Raw genomic sequence first — 17,615 nt, 5'->3', positions numbered from 1 at the left:
TAATTGCCGCTCACTCAGAGGAGGAGTTGTAGACGCTACTGCTGAACCTGGATCGTGCCACTAAGAGGTGGGGCCTTACCATCAGCCCCACCAAAACTAAGCACCTGCCAGGGTATTTTGTATCATCGGACACTCCACCCCCACATGTCCCAATTGGTGATGGGGCAGTTGTGGAGAGAGTGGAGAGTTTCCCATTCACGGGCAGAGTGCTCATGACCGACTCAGGTTTGATAGCAGAGGTCTCACTCCGAATCAGTCGAGTCGCGAAAGCCTTGATGTTAAACTGACTGACCTCTATCGGGAGGATACTTTTCTTAAGACCAGAAAATTGGAGAAACTCCGCATTAAGCGGCTAAAATTGATGCCTTCACTGGCGTCCCTAAACAGGTGCAGAGATTCGAAGGTAATACCAAACGCAGTTAAAATAACACATCACATGAAGTCTGTTAAAGCTAACCAAAGCCAGCTAATTATTACTCGAGAGAATACAGCACAATAGGAGTGAATTATCTCACATTTCGGAATCTTTAAGGCACTTGCACTTAAATATAAGCCATAGTGTATCCATGCATTCCTGGAATACAATCGATACTATAACAACAATCGGCAGATAATGTATTTAATCTAGCAAAAACTTACCAAATTAATCAATTCTCTAGACGTCATAACAAACAATTCCCAACTAAAAACGAACAATTTAAAAACAAAACCGTAACGAACTTGACTAACATCGTTTTAACCAGCGACATGATTTCCGTCCTTTCTAAAGGCCTTAACTTTGCCGTTACCCCACGCACAATTCCAGTTGATGAGATCATTGCTGAGGTAGAATCAGCAGTAAGACTCCTTCCACATAATGAGGCAGAGATGACTCGACACGAGGTTGCTAAAATAATTGAGAATAGAAAAGTACCAAAAGTAAATATTAGCTCTATAGAAGCAAAAGCCTCAAGAGAGCTCCGATTAAATACAGATATTCAAATTCTGGCAGCTGATAAAGGCCGCACTACGGTAGTGATGTCACGAGCAGATTATGATAATACAATTAAAGATTTACTAGAGGAAAGTACCTACACTCAAATTAAACGAGATCCAACTAATACTTTAGAACTTAAGACTACTGCAATCATTGTAAATGCATTAATCCCCAAGGCTGAGCAATACGAAATTAAGCCAAGGGCCTCAAAACCACCTACAGTGAGGGAAAAAAGTATTTGATCCCCTGCTGATTTTGTACGTTTGCCCACTGACAAAGAAATGATCAGTCTATAATTTTAATGGTAGGTTTATTTGAACAGTGAGAGACAGAATAACAACAACAAAATCCAGAAAAACGCATGTCAAAAATGTTATAAATTGATTCACTGTAGACTGTATGGGCTACCAAAGATTCATAAAATCGGCATCCCATTACGACCCATAGTAAGTACAATTGGCTCTGCCACATGTAAATTAGCAAAATATATCACTAAACAAATACAGCCCTACATTGGTAGGACATCTTCATTCATGCGAAATTCAGAACATCTTGTGAATGTGATTACAGATATTAAACTTAACCCTAATGATATTCTGGTGAGTTTTTATGTGATTTCTCCATTCACCAAGGTTCCAGTTAATGAGTCGCTTAAATTACTTGATACACTAGTAAAGAATATAGGTTTACCAAAAGATATTCCAAAACTAGCTGACCATTGTTTAAATAACACTTACTTCTTATGGAGAGGGGATTTATTTAAACAAAAGGAAGGAGCAGCAATGGGCTCTCCTTTATCTCCTGCTATAGCAAATCTGTACATGGAAAACTTTGAAACAAGAGCACTTGCCTCAAGCACATTAAAACCATCTTTTTGGTTTAGATATGTGGATGACACTTTGGTTGTCTGACCACATGGTAAAGATACACTTAATTAATTTCTAAATCATCTAATTGCAACAAAACCCGGCCATCCAGTTCACCATGGAAGTGGAGGTGAATAATACACTCCCGTTCCTAGATATTTTGCTTGGACATGGCCTAAATGGCAAAATAACACACAGCGTTTACAGAAAACAAACGCACACTGATGCCTATCTGAATGCAGATTCGCATCACCACCCAGCTCAGAAATCTTCTCTAATGAAGACGCTCATACATCAGGCTAAAACAGTGTCAGATGGTGAAAGTCTAGTGAGAGAGATCAAACACGTTACAGAAGCACTAAGACAGAATGGCTACAATAATTGTCAAATTAACAGAGCACTGAATGCCAAATCACGAACGCAAAGCAACACTGCTGAAAGCGATCAGATTATTGAAACAATTAAAATACCATACATCTCAGGAGTAACTGACAAATTAGCCCGTGTGTTGCAGAAGCAAAACATTAAAGTAAAATATTTGGTACAGTATACAAAATAAAAATAAAACTAGTATCTTGTACTAAAGATGAATTGCCTACGTTATCAACAGAAGGTGTGTATCGGATTCATTGCGTATGTAGCAGATTCTATATTGGACAGACGGGACGTAACATCAGCGTAAGACTAAAAGAACACCAAAGAAATATTAAATACTCTCAAACACAACTGTCGGCAGTGGCAGAACATGCTTGTCAACAAGGACACTCAATTGATTTTTATAACGTTGAAGTGTTGTGTGAAACTAATTATTACTGTCCAAGACTAATTAGAGAATTCATTGAAATTGAGGGAAATAGAAATAACTTTAATCGCTCTGACAGCTACAGGCTTAGTGTGGCCTGGGAGTGTATACAATTCCTTATAGGGGAAACACATACTAATTGAATGATGACTAACGTAGTATATAATTACAATAACCCCCCCCCCCCTCTCTGCCTCTGATCTCTGCACCTGATGGGTTAAATGATGACATCACCCTGCTGCTCTATTTAAGATCGGGAGCAAGTGTAGGGCTTCACTATTCTGGCAAATTGCCCGATGATGCTGGATGTAATTACCAGCGAAACGTCGAACTCAACAATTGTAAATGTTGTGGATTCACTCTTCAACACACCGGTGGGCTAAAGTAGTGAACTATTTGTCTTTTGTCAACGTGACACTTTTTTTTACTGATTTGCCGTGTCGAATGGTTGCGACACGTATAAATAATGCGATCTAACCCAAAAACCTTTACTATTAATATTTTCATCGATTGCGTAACGCTGTATGGAAGCTACCTGGTCTGTTGCTCCGCACGAAGCTTCAGGTCTTCTTGGCCACGGTCATTCCCTCCCTTCTCTACGCTTGCGAAACGTGGACCCCCCTAATGGAACATCTTCGCCGGTTAGAAACATTTAGGCTGGCCTGCCTACGATACATCCTCGGTTTAACCAGGCTGGATTGTGTGAGGAGCTCACATATCCTTGAAAGATATGGGCAAGGTCCCATCGGTGAGCTCCTCCGGCAGGCAAGGCTGCGTTGGCTGGGTCATGTAGCCCGCATGCCCAGCCACCGCATGCCGAAACAGCTTTTGTTCGGCCGGATCGAGGGGGCTAAACGGGCGCGGCACGGGCTAGAGAAGAGATGGAGTGATGTGGTACAGGAGGACGTGGAGCTGAGTGGACTTGCCGATGACTGGTACCAGCAGTGTCAAGATCGGCCTCTGTGGAGGAGGCTCGTGAAGGACGCTACTGGGCAGTTGGAGGCAGTCGCCCTCCAACAAAAACGGAGGGCGGAGGAGCGACACTCACAACAACGAGCGGAGCGCCGGGTGGCTAAGGCACAGCAGGTTGGCACAGTAGGGGGCACAGGTGGTGCATCGGCCAGTCATCTCAGTCATCTCAGTCATCTCAGTCAGTCGACCCGTGGCACCTGGGTCTGCCCAGTGACCTCCTGCCGGCGGGCGTTCGACACTTCACGTGGCCTCAAGGTGCACATGGCCTGGCTCAAGCGTCGTGGTGACGTCACCGCCACTTAGTGGCGAATGGCGGTTGTTGTTGTGTGTGCGAGTGTGTTGGTCTCTGTGTGTGTCTGTGTGAGGTGCTGGCTAACAGCACTTGCCCCAACAGTCTGCTCGGGCTATACGGGGGGGGGATCTTCGTGTATTACTATCGCCGCTGCTGCTGCTGCTCGCTACTTAACAGCACTTGCCCCTACATCCCTGTTAGAGGCTACCTGGGATTACTTTATCTCTGTCTACCCCCCCCACCCCACCCCCACTACACCACACCCCTAGCAGCCCCCCAGGAAAGCTGCCAACCTCAAAACTTCTGGACGGTCATCAGCGTGGGTGACTGCAGCAGCAAGGGGCCGGTGGAGGTCACCAAATGTGTGGGCACCTGCTTCTCCAGTACCCTGTGAGCGGAACGGCGACGTCACACCGTCACCATGGTTACACCGTCACCATGGTTACACCGTCAACATGGTTACAAAGTCAACATGGTTACACCGTCACCATGGTTACAAAGTCAACATGGTTACGCCGTCACCATGGTTACACCGTCACCATGGTTACGCCGTCACCATCGTTACACCGTCAACATCGTTACACCGTCAACATGGTTACACCGTCACCATGGTTACGCCGTCAACATGGTTACAAAGTCAACATGGTTACGCCGTCACCATGGTTACGCCGTCAACATGATTATAAAGTCAACATCGTTACGCCGTTACCATGGTTACTCCGTCACCATGGTTACACCGTCACCATGGTTATGCCGTCACTATGGTAACGCCGTCACCATGGTTACACCGTCGTTACATCATCATCATGGTCACGTCATCATCATCATCATCGCGGCATCATCATTATTAATATCAACCATCCCCCACATCCACTTACTACTGACGGCACTTGCCCCCTAGAGCCCTGCCGCGAGAGGCTACCTGGGGTGGCCGACCTTTACCTTGTCACCTTCGTTGCAGGCCGGACGCGTGGTCCTCCTCCTCCCCATCCTCCTCATCCTCGGTCTCCACGGCGACCGGCGCTGCGCCTCAGCCGTGGCGAGGCAGCTGCTCGTGTTGCCGGGAGACCGGCGGCCCCGGCGGCCCTGGTGGGCCCGGCGGCCCCGGTGGGCCCGGCGGCCCCGGTGGGCCCGGCGGCCCCGGTGGGCCCGGCGGCCCCGGTGGGCCCGTCGTCGTCTCCGTGCCGCTGCTGTGCCCCAACGGCACGGAGCTGAGCGCCGACGTGGCCCTGGCCCAGCGCTGCCGCTGCGTCGCCGCTGAGTGCGCCGCTCCGTGACGAGTGACCTCTGAGTGACCCCCACACACCAGCCCCGTGACCTCTGAGTGACCCCCACACACCAGCCCCGTGACCTCTGAGTGACCCCCACACTCACACCAGCCTCGTGACCTCTGAGTGACCCACACACACGCCAGCCCCGTGACCTCTGAGTGACCCCCACACACACACACCAGCCTCGTGACCTCTGAGTGACCCCCACACACCAGCCCCGTGACCTCTGAGTGACCCACACACACGCCAGCCCCGTGACCTCTGAGTGACCCCCACACACACACACCAGCCTCGTGACCTCTGAGTGACCCACACACACACGCCAGCCCCGTGACCTCTGAGTGACCCACACACACACACCAGCCCCGTGACCTCTGAGTGACCCACACACACACACCAGCCCCGTGACCTCTGAGTGACCCACACTCACACACCAGCCCCGTGACCTCTGAGTGAACCACACTCACACCAGCCCCGTGACCTCTGAGTGAACCACACTCACACACCAGCCCCGTGACCTCTGAGTGACCCACACACACACACCAGCCCCGTGACCTCTGAGTGAACCACACTCACACCAGCCCCGTGACCTCTGAGTGACCTACACACACTCACGCCAGCCCCCTGACCTCTAAGTGACCTACACACACTCACGCCAGCCCCGTGACCTCTGAGTGACCTACACACACACACTCTGTCCCCGTGACCCACACCACCACCACCCCCGATCTGAATCCGCCTGAGGTCAAGTTCGGACTCTGAGACTGACGTATGTGTGTGCGTGCATGTGTGCGTCTGTGTGTGTGTGTCTCTGTGTGTCTCTGTGTGTCTCTGTGTGTGTCTGTGTGTGTCTCTGTGTGTGTCTCTGTCTGTCTGTGTGTGTCTCTGTGTGTCTTTGTGTGTCTCTGTGTGTGTCTGTGTGTGTCTGTGTGTGCGTCTCTGTGTGTGTCTGTGTGTGTCTCTGTGTGTGTCTCTGTGTGTGTCTCTGTGTGTGTCTCTGTGTGTGTCTCTGTGTGTGTCTCTGTGTATGTCTGTGTGTGTCTCTGTGTGTGTCTGTGTCTGTGTGTGTGTCTCTGTGTGTGTCTCTGTGTGTCTGTGTGTGTGTCTCTGTGTGTGTCTGTGTGTGTGTGTGTCTCTGTGTGTGTCTCTGTGTGTCTCAGAGTCACAATAAACGTTGCTTCCATTGCACTGCACCGACTCTGCTGTGAACTCATTCCCACGTGCACCGTGCGTCTCGCGATGCCTGCGTCTCTGTGTGTCTCTGTGTCTCTGTGTGTCTGTGCGTCTCGCGATGCCTGTGTCTCTGTGTGTCTGTGTGTCTCTGTGTGTCTCTGTGTGTGTCTCTGTGTGTCTGTGTGTCTCTGTGTGTCTCTGTGTCTGTGTCTCTCTGTGTCTCTGTGTGAGTCTCTCTGTGTGTCTCTGTGTGAGTCTCTCTGTGTGTGTCTCTGTGTCTGTGTGTCTGTGTCTCTCTGTGTCTCTGTGTGAGTCTCTCTCTGTGTCTCTATGTGAGTCTCTCTGTGTGTCTCTGTGTGAGTCTCTCTGTGTGTGTCTCTGTGTGTGTCTCTGTGTGAGTCTCTCTTACCGCAGCCTTCGCTCGGAAGGTTCGAAGATCTGTGCGGCCCTGCAAGGATGAGTGGCGGGCGCGGATTACTGAGATGGAGTCTGCCCCAGTGGCCCACAATCACAAAACGCTCTTTAATTCCATCTACAAAGTAACTTGCAGAGCCTCACCTATCGCCATGTGAAGGGAAAGAACGGTGATCCCGTATCCAACCCCCCAGGGACAGGTTCGCAGGTTTGCAAATCATTTCTCGAGCAAGGGCTGCCGTGTCTCAAATATTTGCAGGAAGTAGCCACCCCTTCTGAGGTGGTTGGCCTTCTGTGGGGGAAGTGAGAGGGGCGAGAACCAGGAAGAATGCCGGACACAGACGATCTCCCAAGCAAAATGCCGAGGGAGGAGTGGCATTCTGTCTGCAGACTGCCCTACGTGACATCGTCACGACTGTCTGGACCACAGGACGCCGTTCCGCAGGATTGTAAAGGTGCCCTGGTGTGTAGAAATTGCAACAACCACAGGGGCATCTCTCATCTCAGTGTGCCGTGTAAGGTCCTGGGCAAGGATTAATCAACATCACCTTGCCTAGCACGCTGAGGGGAGAGGCTTTGCGGAGCCCCAATGCGGTTTTAGGCCAGGGTGGTCCTGCACGGATGTCAAATTCTCTGTATGTCTGCAACAGCAGATGTGTGGGGAATTCCAACAAGACCTACTTCTCTGCTATTTTGTTACTTGGTCAAGGCCTATGATGGCATCAACAGGCCCAGGGCTCTGGGCTATTCTTCGTGCTTTTGGAATCCTTGAATCTCTGCTTTGAACGATTAAGGGGCTTCATGATGGTGGGCAGGCAACGGGTAATGCTTCGTGACAAGGAGTCAGAGCCATTCCCTATTCACCTTGGGGTGCGGCAGGGATGTCCTTTAGCTCCCACATTATTTAACGCTATCTTTGGCCACGTAGTTTGAGAAGCTCTCCGTGACTGGACCACACGCATTTCCAATCTGGTTCAAACAAAATGCGAGGCTGATCGATGCCCCGGTGCAGTCGAGGGATGGCTCCCTATTGGGGAACCACGTTGCGCATGCTGATTATCTGGTGATTGCTGCTCACGCAGAGGAGTTGGAGGCGCTGCTGGTGAACCTGGAGCGTGCCACCGAGAGGTGAGGTTTAACCATCAGCCCCACCAAAACTAAGCACCATCAAACACTCCACCCCGTCAGGTCTCCATTGGTTATGGAGCAGTTGTGGAGAGAGTGGAGAGTTTTCCATACCTGGGCAGTGTGCTCATGACCAGCTCCGGTTTGACAGCAGAGATCTCGCTCCAAATCAGTCGAGCGGCATTGTATTTTCATCGGCTGCGTAATGCTCTGTGGAAGCTGCCTGGTCTGTCGCTTCACCCGAAGTTTCGGGTCTTCTCGGCCACAGTCATGCCCTCGTTCCTCTACGCTTGTGAAACGTGGACCCCCTCTAATGGAACATCCACGCCGGTTATAAACATTCAGGCTGGCCTGCCTACGTTCCATCCTGAGTTTAACCAGGCTGCGTTGTGTGAATTCACAAAGCCTTGAAATATCTGGACATATTCCCATCAAACTAGATTCCGAAACTTTCGTGACTGCAGGGATTACTCTTTGGTTCTATCGGTAAAGTCACGTGGAAAGAAAATAAATTACTCCGGCAGGCAAGGCTGCCTTGGCTAGGTCATGTAGCCCGCATGCCCAGCCACTGCATGCCCCAAACAGCTTTTGTTTGGCCGCATAGAGGGGGCTAAATAGGCACGACGTGGGCTGGAGAAGAGATGGAGTGATGTGGAGCTGAGTAGACTTTGCCGAAGACTGTTACCAGCGGTGTCGGCCTCCATGGAGGAGGCTCGTGAAGGACGCTGCTACCGATACGTTGGAGGACAGTCGCCTCTGCAGCAACAACGGGAGGGCAGAGGAGCGACGCTCACAACAACGAGCGGAGCGCCGGGCGGATAAATAAATCCAGCAAGTTAGCACAGCAGGGGGCAAAGCTGGTGGTGCATTATCAGTCATCTCAGTCAGCCAGCTCATGGCACCTGCTGGGTCTGTCCGGTGACCTCCTCCTGTACCTATCCTGGCACAGTAGGGGGGTACAGCTGGTGGTGCATCTGCCAATCATCTCAGTCAGCCAGCTCATGGCACCTGCTGGGTCTGTCCGGTGACCTCCTGTTAGCGAGCCTTTGACACTTCACGCGGTCTCAAAGTGCAACCTGGCCTAGCATAAGTGCCGTGGTGACATTACCATAATTGTGGCGAATCGTGGGTTTTGGTGCGTCTACCCGTGTGTCTCTCTGCCTGTGTCCATGTCTGTATTGCGTCTCTGTGCCTGTCTCTTCTGTCTAAGATACATCCGGGGTTTAACCAGACTGGAAAGTCTGAGGAGCTCACAGATTCTCTAGAGATCTGGGCAAAGTCCCATCGGTGAGCTCCTCCGGCAGGCATGGCTGCGTTGGCTGGGTCATGTAGCCCGCATGCCCAGCCACCGCATGCCCAAGCAGCTGCTGTTTGGCCGGATAGAGGGGGCTCAACGGGTGTGGCACCGATCTGGAGAAGAGATGTAGTGACGTGGTACAGGAGGCACGGGGCTAGAGAAGAGATGGAGTGACGTGGTACAGGAGGCACGGGCTAGAGAAGAGATGGAGTGATGTGGTACAGGAGGCATGGGGCTAGAGAAGAGATGGAGTGATGTGGTACAGGAGGCACGGGGCTAGAGAAGAGATGGAGTGACGTGGTACAGGAGGCACGGGGCTAGAGAAGAGATGGAGTGACGTGGTACAGGAGGCATGGGCTAGAGAAGAGATGGAGTGATGTGGTACAGGAGGCACGGGGCTAGAGAAGTGATGGAGTAACGTGGTACAGGAGGCACGGGGCTAGAGAAGAGATGGAGTGATGCGGTACAGGAGGCACGGGGCTAGAGAAGAGATGGAGTGATGTGGTACAGGAGGCACGGGGCTAGAGAAGAGATGGAGTGATGTGGTACAGGAGGCACGGGGCTAGAGAAGAGATGGAGTGACGTGGTACAGGAGGCATAGGCTAGTGAAGAGATGGAGTGATGGGGTACAGGAGGCACGGGGCTAGAGAAGAGATGGAGTGACGTGGTACAGGAGGCACGGGCTAGAGAAGAGATGGAGTGATGTGGTACAGGAGGCACGGGCTAGAGAAGAGATGGAGTGATGCGGTACAGGAGGCACGGGGCTAGAGAAGAGATGGAGTGATGTGGTACAGGAGGCACGGGGCTAGAGAAGAGATGGAGTGATGTGGTACAGGAGGCACGGGCTAGAGAAGTGATGGAGTGATGTGGTACAGGAGGCACGGGGCTAGAGAATAGATGAAGTGACGTGGTACAGGAGGCACGGGCTAGAGAAGAGATGGAGTGATGTGGTACAGGAGGCACGGGCTAGAGAAGAGATGGAGTAGATGGGGTACAGGAGGCACGGGGCTAGAGAAGAGATGGAGTGATGTGGTACAGGAGGCACGGGCTAGAGAAGCGATGGAGTGATGCGGTACAGGAGACACGGGCTAGAGAAGAGATGGAGTAGATGGGGTACAGGAGGCACGGGGCTAGAGAAGAGATGGAGTGATGTGGCACAGGAGGCACGGGGCTAGAGAAGAGATGGAGTGATGTGGTACAGGAGGCACGGGCTAGAGAAGAGATGGAGTGATGTGGTACAGGAGGCACGGGCTAGAGAAGAGATGGAGTAGATGGGGTACAGGAGGCACGGGGCTAGAGAAGAGATGGAGTGATGTGGTACAGGAGGCACGGGCTAGAGAAGCGATGGAGTGATGCGGTACAGGAGACACGGGCTAGAGAAGAGATGGAGTAGATGGGGTACAGGAGGCACGGGGCTAGAGAAGAGATGGAGTGATGTGGCACAGGAGGCACGGGGCTAGAGAAGAGATGGAGTGATGTGGTACAGGAGGCACGGGGCTAGAGAAGAGATGGAGTGATGTGGTACAGGAGGCACGGGGCTAGAGAAGAGATGGAGTGACGTGGTACAGGAGGCACGGGGCTAGAGAAGAGATGGAGTGACGTGGTACAGGAGGCACGGGGCTAGAGAAGAGATGGAGTGACGTGGTACAGGAGGCACGGGGCTAGAGAAGAGATGGAGTGATGTGGTACAGGAGGCACGGGGCTAGAGAAGAGATGGAGTGACGTGGTACAGGAGGCACGGGGCTAGAGAAGAGATGGAGTGATGTGGTACAGGAGGCACGGGGCTAGAGAAGAGATGGAGTGATGTGGTACAGGAGGCACGGGGCTAGAGAAAAGGTGAAGTGATGTGGTACAGGAGGCACGGGGCTAGAGAAGTGATGGAGTGACGTGGTACAGGAGGCACGGGGCTAGAGAAGAGATGGAGTGATGCGGTACAGGAGGCACGGGGCTAGAGAAGAGATGGAGTGATGTGGTACAGGAGGCACGGGGCTAGAGAAGAGATGGAGTGATGTGGTACAGGAGGCACGGGGCTAGAGAAGAGATGGAGTGACGTGGTACAGGAGGCATAGGCTAGTGAAGAGATGGAGTGATGGGGTACAGGAGGCACGGGGCTAGAGAAGAGATGGAGTGACGTGGTACAGGAGGCACGCGCTAGAGAAGAGATGGAGTGATGTGGTACAGGAGGCACGGGCTAGAGAAGAGATGGAGTGATGCGGTACAGGAGGCACGGGGCTAGAGAAGAGATGGAGTGATGTGGTACAGGAGGCACGGGGCTAGAGAAGAGATGGAGTGATGTGGTACAGGAGGCACGGGCTAGAGAAGTGATGGAGTGATGTGGTACAGGAGGCACGGGGCTAGAGAAGAGATGAAGTGACGTGGTACAGGAGGCACGGGCTAGAGAAGAGATGGAGTGATGTGGTACAGGAGGCACGGGCTAGAGAAGAGATGGAGTAGATGGGGTACAGGAGGCACGGGGCTAGAGAAGAGATGGAGTGATGTGGTACAGGAGGCACGGGCTAGAGAAGCGATGGAGTGATGCGGTACAGGAGACACGGGCTAGAGAAGAGATGGAGTAGATGGGGTACAGGAGGCACGGGGCTAGAGAAGAGATGGAGTGATGTGGCACAGGAGGCACGGGGCTAGAGAAGAGATGGAGTGATGTGGTACAGGAGGCACGGGCTAGAGAAGAGATGGAGTGATGTGGTACAGGAGGCACGGGCTAGAGAAGAGATGGAGTAGATGGGGTACAGGAGGCACGGGGCTAGAGAAGAGATGGAGTGATGTGGTACAGGAGGCACGGGCTAGAGAAGCGATGGAGTGATGCGGTACAGGAGACACGGGCTAGAGAAGAGATGGAGTAGATGTGGTACAGGAGGCACGGGGCTAGAGAAGAGATGGAGTGACGTGGTACAGGAGGCACGGGGCTAGAGAAGAGATGGAGTGACGTGGTACAGGAGGCACGGGGCTAGAGAAGAGATGGAGTGATGTGGTACAGGAGGCACGGGGCTAGAGAAGAGATGGAGTGACGTGGTACAGGAGGCATAGGCTAGTGAAGAGATGGAGTGATGGGGTACAGGAGGCACGGGGCTAGAGAAGAGATGGAGTGACGTGGTACAGGAGGCACGGGCTAGAGAAGAGATGGAGTGATGTGGTACAGGAGGCACGGGCTAGAGAAGAGATGGAGTGATGCGGTACAGGAGGCACGGGGCTAGAGAAGAGATGGAGTGATGTGGTACAGGAGGCACGGGGCTAGAGAAGAGATGGAGTGATGTGGTACAGGAGGCACGGGCTAGAGAAGTGATGGAGTGATGTGGTACAGGAGGCACGGGGCTAGAGAAGAGATGAAGTGACGTGGTACAGGAGGCACGGGCTAGAGAAGAGATGGAGTAGATGGGGTACAGGAGGCACGGGGCTAGAGAAGAGATGGAGTGATGTGGTACAGGAGGCACGGGCTAGAGAAGCGATGGAGTGATGCGGTACAGGAGACACGGGCTAGAGAAGAGATGGAGTAGATGGGGTACAGGAGGCACGGGGCTAGAGAAGAGATGGAGTGATGTGGCACAGGAGGCACGGGGCTAGAGAAGAGATGGAGTGATGTGGTACAGGAGGCACGGGCTAGAGAAGAGATGGAGTGATGTGGTACAGGAGGCACGGGCTAAAGAAGAGATGGAGTAGATGGGGTACAGGAGGCACGGGGCTAGAGAAGAGATGGAGTGATGCGGTACAGGAGACACGGGCTAGAGAAGAGATGGAGTAGATGGGGTACAGGAGGCACGGGGCTAGAGAAGAGATGGAGTGATGTGGCACAGGAGGCACGGGGCTAGAGAAGAGATGGAGTGATGTGGTACAGGAGGCACGGGGCTAGAGAAGAGATGGAGTGATGTGGTACAGGAGGCACGGGGCTAGAGAAGAGATGGAGTGACGTGGTACAGGAGGCACGGGGCTAGAGAAGAGATGGAGTGACGTGGTACAGGAGGCACGGGGCTAGAGAAGAGATGGAGTGACGTGGTACAGGAGGCACGGGCTAGAGAAGAGATGGAGTGATGTGGTACAGGAGGCACGGGGCTAGAGAAGAGATGGAGTGATGTGGTACAGGAGGCACGGGGCTAGAGAAGAGATGGAGTGACGTGGTACAGGAGGCACGGGGCTAGAGAAGAGATGGAGTGACGTGGTACAGGAGGCATAGGCTAGTGAAGAGATGGAGTGATGCGGTACAGGAGGCACGGGGCTAGAGAAGAGATGGAGTGACGTGGTACAGGAGGCACGGGCTAGAGAAGAGATGGAGTGATGTGGTACAGGAGGCACGGGCTAGAGAAGAGATGGAGTGATGCGGTACAGGAGGCACGGGGCTAGAGAAGAGATGGAGTGATGTGGTACAGGAGGCACGGGGCTAGAGAAGAGATGGAGTGATGTGGTACAGGAGGCACGGGCTAGAGAAGTGATGGAGTGATGTGGTACAGGAGGCACGGGGCTAGAGAAGAGATGAAGTGACGTGGTACAGGAGGCACGGGCTAGAGAAGAGATGGAGTGATGTGGTACAGGAGGCACGGGCTAGAGAAGAGATGGAGTAGATGGGGTACAGGAGGCACGGGGCTAGAGAAGAGATGGAGTGATGTGGTACAGGAGGCACGGGCTAGAGAAGCGATGGAGTGATGCGGTACAGGAGACACGGGCTAGAGAAGAGATGGAGTAGATGGGGTACAGGAGGCACGGGGCTAGAGAAGAGATGGAGTGATGTGGCACAGGAGGCACGGGGCTAGAGAAGAGATGGAGTGATGTGGTACAGGAGGCACGGGCTAGAGAAGAGATGGAGTGATGTGGTACAGGAGGCACGGGCTAGAGAAGAGATGGAGTAGATGGGGTACAGGAGGCACGGGGCTAGAGAAGAGATGGAGTGATGTGGTACAGGAGGCACGGGCTAGAGAAGCGATGGAGTGATGCGGTACAGGAGACACGGGCTAGAGAAGAGATGGAGTAGATGGGGTACAGGAGGCACGGGGCTAGAGAAGAGATGGAGTGATGTGGCACAGGAGGCACGGGGCTAGAGAAGAGATGGAGTGATGTGGTACAGGAGGCACGGGGCTAGAGAAGAGATGGAGTGATGTGGTACAGGAGGCACGGGGCTAGAGAAGAGATGGAGTGACGTGGTACAGGAGGCACGGGGCTAGAGAAGAGATGGAGTGACGTGGTACAGGAGGCACGGGGCTAGAGAAGAGATGGAGTGACGTGGTACAGGAGGCACGGGGCTAGAGAAGAGATGGAGTGATGTGGTACAGGAGGCACGGGGCTAGAGAAGAGATGGAGTGACGTGGTACAGGAGGCACGGGGCTAGAGAAGAGATGGAGTGATGTGGTACAGGAGGCACGGGGCTAGAGAAGAGATGGAGTGATGTGGTACAGGAGGCACGGGGCTAGAGAAAAGGTGAAGTGATGTGGTACAGGAGGCACGGGGCTAGAGAAGTGATGGAGTGACGTGGTACAGGAGGCACGGGGCTAGAGAAGAGATGGAGTGATGTGGTACAGGAGGCACGGGGCTAGAGAAGAGATGGAGTGACGTGGTACAGGAGGCACGGGGCTAGAGAAGAGATGGAGTGACGTGGTATAGGAGGCACGGGGCTAGAGAAGAGATGGAGTGATGTGGTACAGGAAGCACGGGGCTAGAGAAGAGATGGAGTGATGTGGTACAGGAGGCACGGGGCTAGAGAAGAGATGGAGTGACGTGGTACAGGAGGCACGGGGCTAGAGAAGAGATGGAGTGACGTGGTACAGGAGGCATAGGCTAGTGAAGAGATGGAGTGATGCGGTACAGGAGGCACGGGGCTAGAGAAGAGATGGAGTGACGTGGTACAGGAGGCACGGGCTAGAGAAGAGATGGAGTGATGTGGTACAGGAGGCACGGGCTAGAGAAGAGATGGAGTGATGCGGTACAGGAGGCACGGGGCTAGAGAATAGATGGAGTGATGTGGTACAGGAGGGATGGGCTAGAGAAGAGATGGAGTGATGTGGTACAGGAGGCACGAGGCTAGAGAAGAGATGGAGTGATGCGGTACAGGAGGCACGGGCTAGAGAAGAGATGGAGTGATGTGGTACAGGAGGCATGGGCTAGAGAAGAGATGGAGTGATGTGGTACAGGAGGCACGGGGCTAGAGAAGAGATGGAGTGATGTGGTACAGGAGGCACGGGGCTAGATAAGAGATGGAGTGATGTGGTACAGGAGGCACGGGGCTAGAGAAGAGATGGAGTGACGTGGTACAGGAGGCACGGGGCTAGATAAGAGATGGAGTGATGTGGTACAGGAGGCACGGGCTAGAGAAGAGATGGAGTAGATGGGGTACAGGAGGCACGGGGCTAGAGAAGAGATGGAGTGATGTGGTACAGGAGGCACGGGGCTAGAGAAGAGATGGAGTGATGTGGTACAGGAGGCACGGGGCTAGAGAAGAGATGGAGTGACGTGGTACAGGAGGCACGGGGCTAGAGAAGAGATGGAGTGACGTGGTACAGGAGGCACGGGGCTAGAGAAGAGATGGAGTGACGTGGTACAGGAGGCACGGGGCTAGAGAAGAGATGGAGTGATGTGGTACAGGAGGCACGGGGCTAGAGAAGAGATGGAGTGACGTGGTACAGGAGGCACGGGGCTAGAGAAGAGATGGAGTGATGTGGTACAGGAGGCACGGGGCTAGAGAAGAGATGGAGTGATGTGGTACAGGAGGCACGGGGCTAGAGAAAAGGTGAAGTGATGTGGTACAGGAGGCACGGGGCTAGAGAAGTGATGGAGTGACGTGGTACAGGAGGCACGGGGCTAGAGAAGAGATGGAGTGATGTGGTACAGGAGGCACGGGGCTAGAGAAGAGATGGAGTGACGTGGTACAGGAGGCACGGGGCTAGAGAAGAGATGGAGTGATGTGGTACAGGAAGCACGGGGCTAGAGAAGAGATGGAGTGATGTGGTACAGGAGGCACGGGGCTAGAGAAGAGATGGAGTGACGTGGTACAGGAGGCATGGGGCTAGAGAAGAGATGGAGTGACGTGGTACAGGAGGCATAGGCTAGTGAAGAGATGGAGTGATGCGGTACAGGAGGCACGGGGCTAGAGAAGAGATGGAGTGATGCGGTACAGGAGGCACGGGGCTAGAGAAGAGATGGAGTGATGTGGTACAGGAGGCACGGGGCTAGAGAAGAGATGGAGTGATGCGGTACAGGAGGCACGGGGCTAGAGAAGAGATGGAGTGATGTGGTACAGGAGGCACGGGCTAGAGAAGAGATGGAGTGATGCGGTACAGGAGGCACGGGGCTAGAGAAGAGATGGAGTGATGTGGTACAGGAGGGATGGGCTAGAGAAGAGATAGAGTGATGTGGTACAGGAGGCACGAGGCTAGAGAAGAGATGGAGTGATGCGGTACAGGAGGCACGGGCTAGAGAAGAGATGGAGTGATGTGGTACAGGAGGCATGGGCTAGAGAAGAGATGGAGTGATGTGGTACAGGAGGCACGGGGCTAGAGAAGAGATGGAGTGATGTGGTACAGGAGGCACGGGGCTAGATAAGAGATGGAGTGATGTGGTACAGGAGGCACGGGGCTAGAGAAGAGATGGAGTGACGTGGTACAGGAGGCACGGGGCTAGATAAGAGATGGAGTGATGTGGTACAGGAGGCACGGGGCTAGATAAGAGATGGAGTTATGTGGTACAGGAGGCACGGGGCTAGATAAGAGATGGAGTGATGCGGTACAGGAGGCACGGGGCTAGAGAAGAGATGGAGTGATGTGGTACAGGAGGCACGGGCTAGAGAAGAGATGGAGTGATGTGGTACAGGAGGCACGGGCTAGAGAAGAGATGGAGTGACGTGGTACAGGAGGCACGGGGCTAGAGAAGAGATGGAGTGATGTGGTACAGGAGGCACGGGGCTAGAGAAGAGATGGAGTGACGTGGTACAGGAGGCACGGGGCTAGAGAAGAGATGGAGTGACGTGGTACAGGAGGCACGGGGCTAGAGAAGAGATGGAGTGATGTGGTACAGGAGGCACGGGGCTAGAGAAGAGATGGAGTGACGTGGTACAGGAGGCACGGGGCTAGAGAAGAGATGGAGTGATGTGGTACAGGAGGACGTGGAGCTGAGTGAACTTGCCGATGACCGGTACCAGCGGTGTCAAGATCGGCCTCTGTGGAGGAGGCTCGTAAAATAAGCTGCTACCGAGCGGTTGGAGGCAGTCGCCCTCCAGCAACAGAGGGCGGGAGGAGCGACACTCGCAACAACGAGCGATTTGGCACAGTTGGGGGGCACAGGTGGTGCATCTGCCAGTCACCTGCCAGCCAACCCATGGCGCTTGGGTATTTATGCCGTGACCTCCTGGCAGCACCATCACGTGGCCTCGGAGTGCACCTGGCCGTGGTGACGTCACTGCCACTTAGCGCGCAAAATGGCGGCTGTAACGTT

At 53.4% G+C, this 17,615-nt stretch overlaps 1 protein-coding gene across 1 annotated transcript in view; it reads left to right on the top strand.

The window, feature by feature from the left end:
• LOC116958706 (mucin-5AC-like) overlaps window positions 1-6,372 on the top strand; it is an 88,615-nt gene extending 82,243 nt beyond the window's left edge. Inside the window, exons 25-26 of the mRNA XM_076058903.1 lie at window positions 4,178-4,298; window positions 4,870-6,372. Of these exons, the coding sequence (XP_075915018.1) occupies window positions 4,178-4,298; window positions 4,870-5,185 (437 nt within the window). The 3' untranslated portion in view covers window positions 5,186-6,372. The remainder of the gene's footprint in view (window positions 1-4,177; window positions 4,299-4,869) is intronic.
• The last annotated feature ends 11,243 nt before the right edge of the window (window positions 6,373-17,615 follow it).

This window comes from Petromyzon marinus (genome assembly GCF_048934315.1).
Source record: "Petromyzon marinus isolate PM22_M1 ecotype Great Lakes invasive population chromosome 80 unlocalized genomic scaffold, UKy_Petmar_22M1.pri1.0 chr80_unloc.3, whole genome shotgun sequence".
Classification (NCBI taxonomy): Eukaryota; Metazoa; Chordata; class Hyperoartia; order Petromyzontiformes; family Petromyzontidae; genus Petromyzon; species Petromyzon marinus.
Note: the sequence above shows the minus strand (reverse complement) of the source record. Positions and strands in the feature narration are given on the sequence as shown.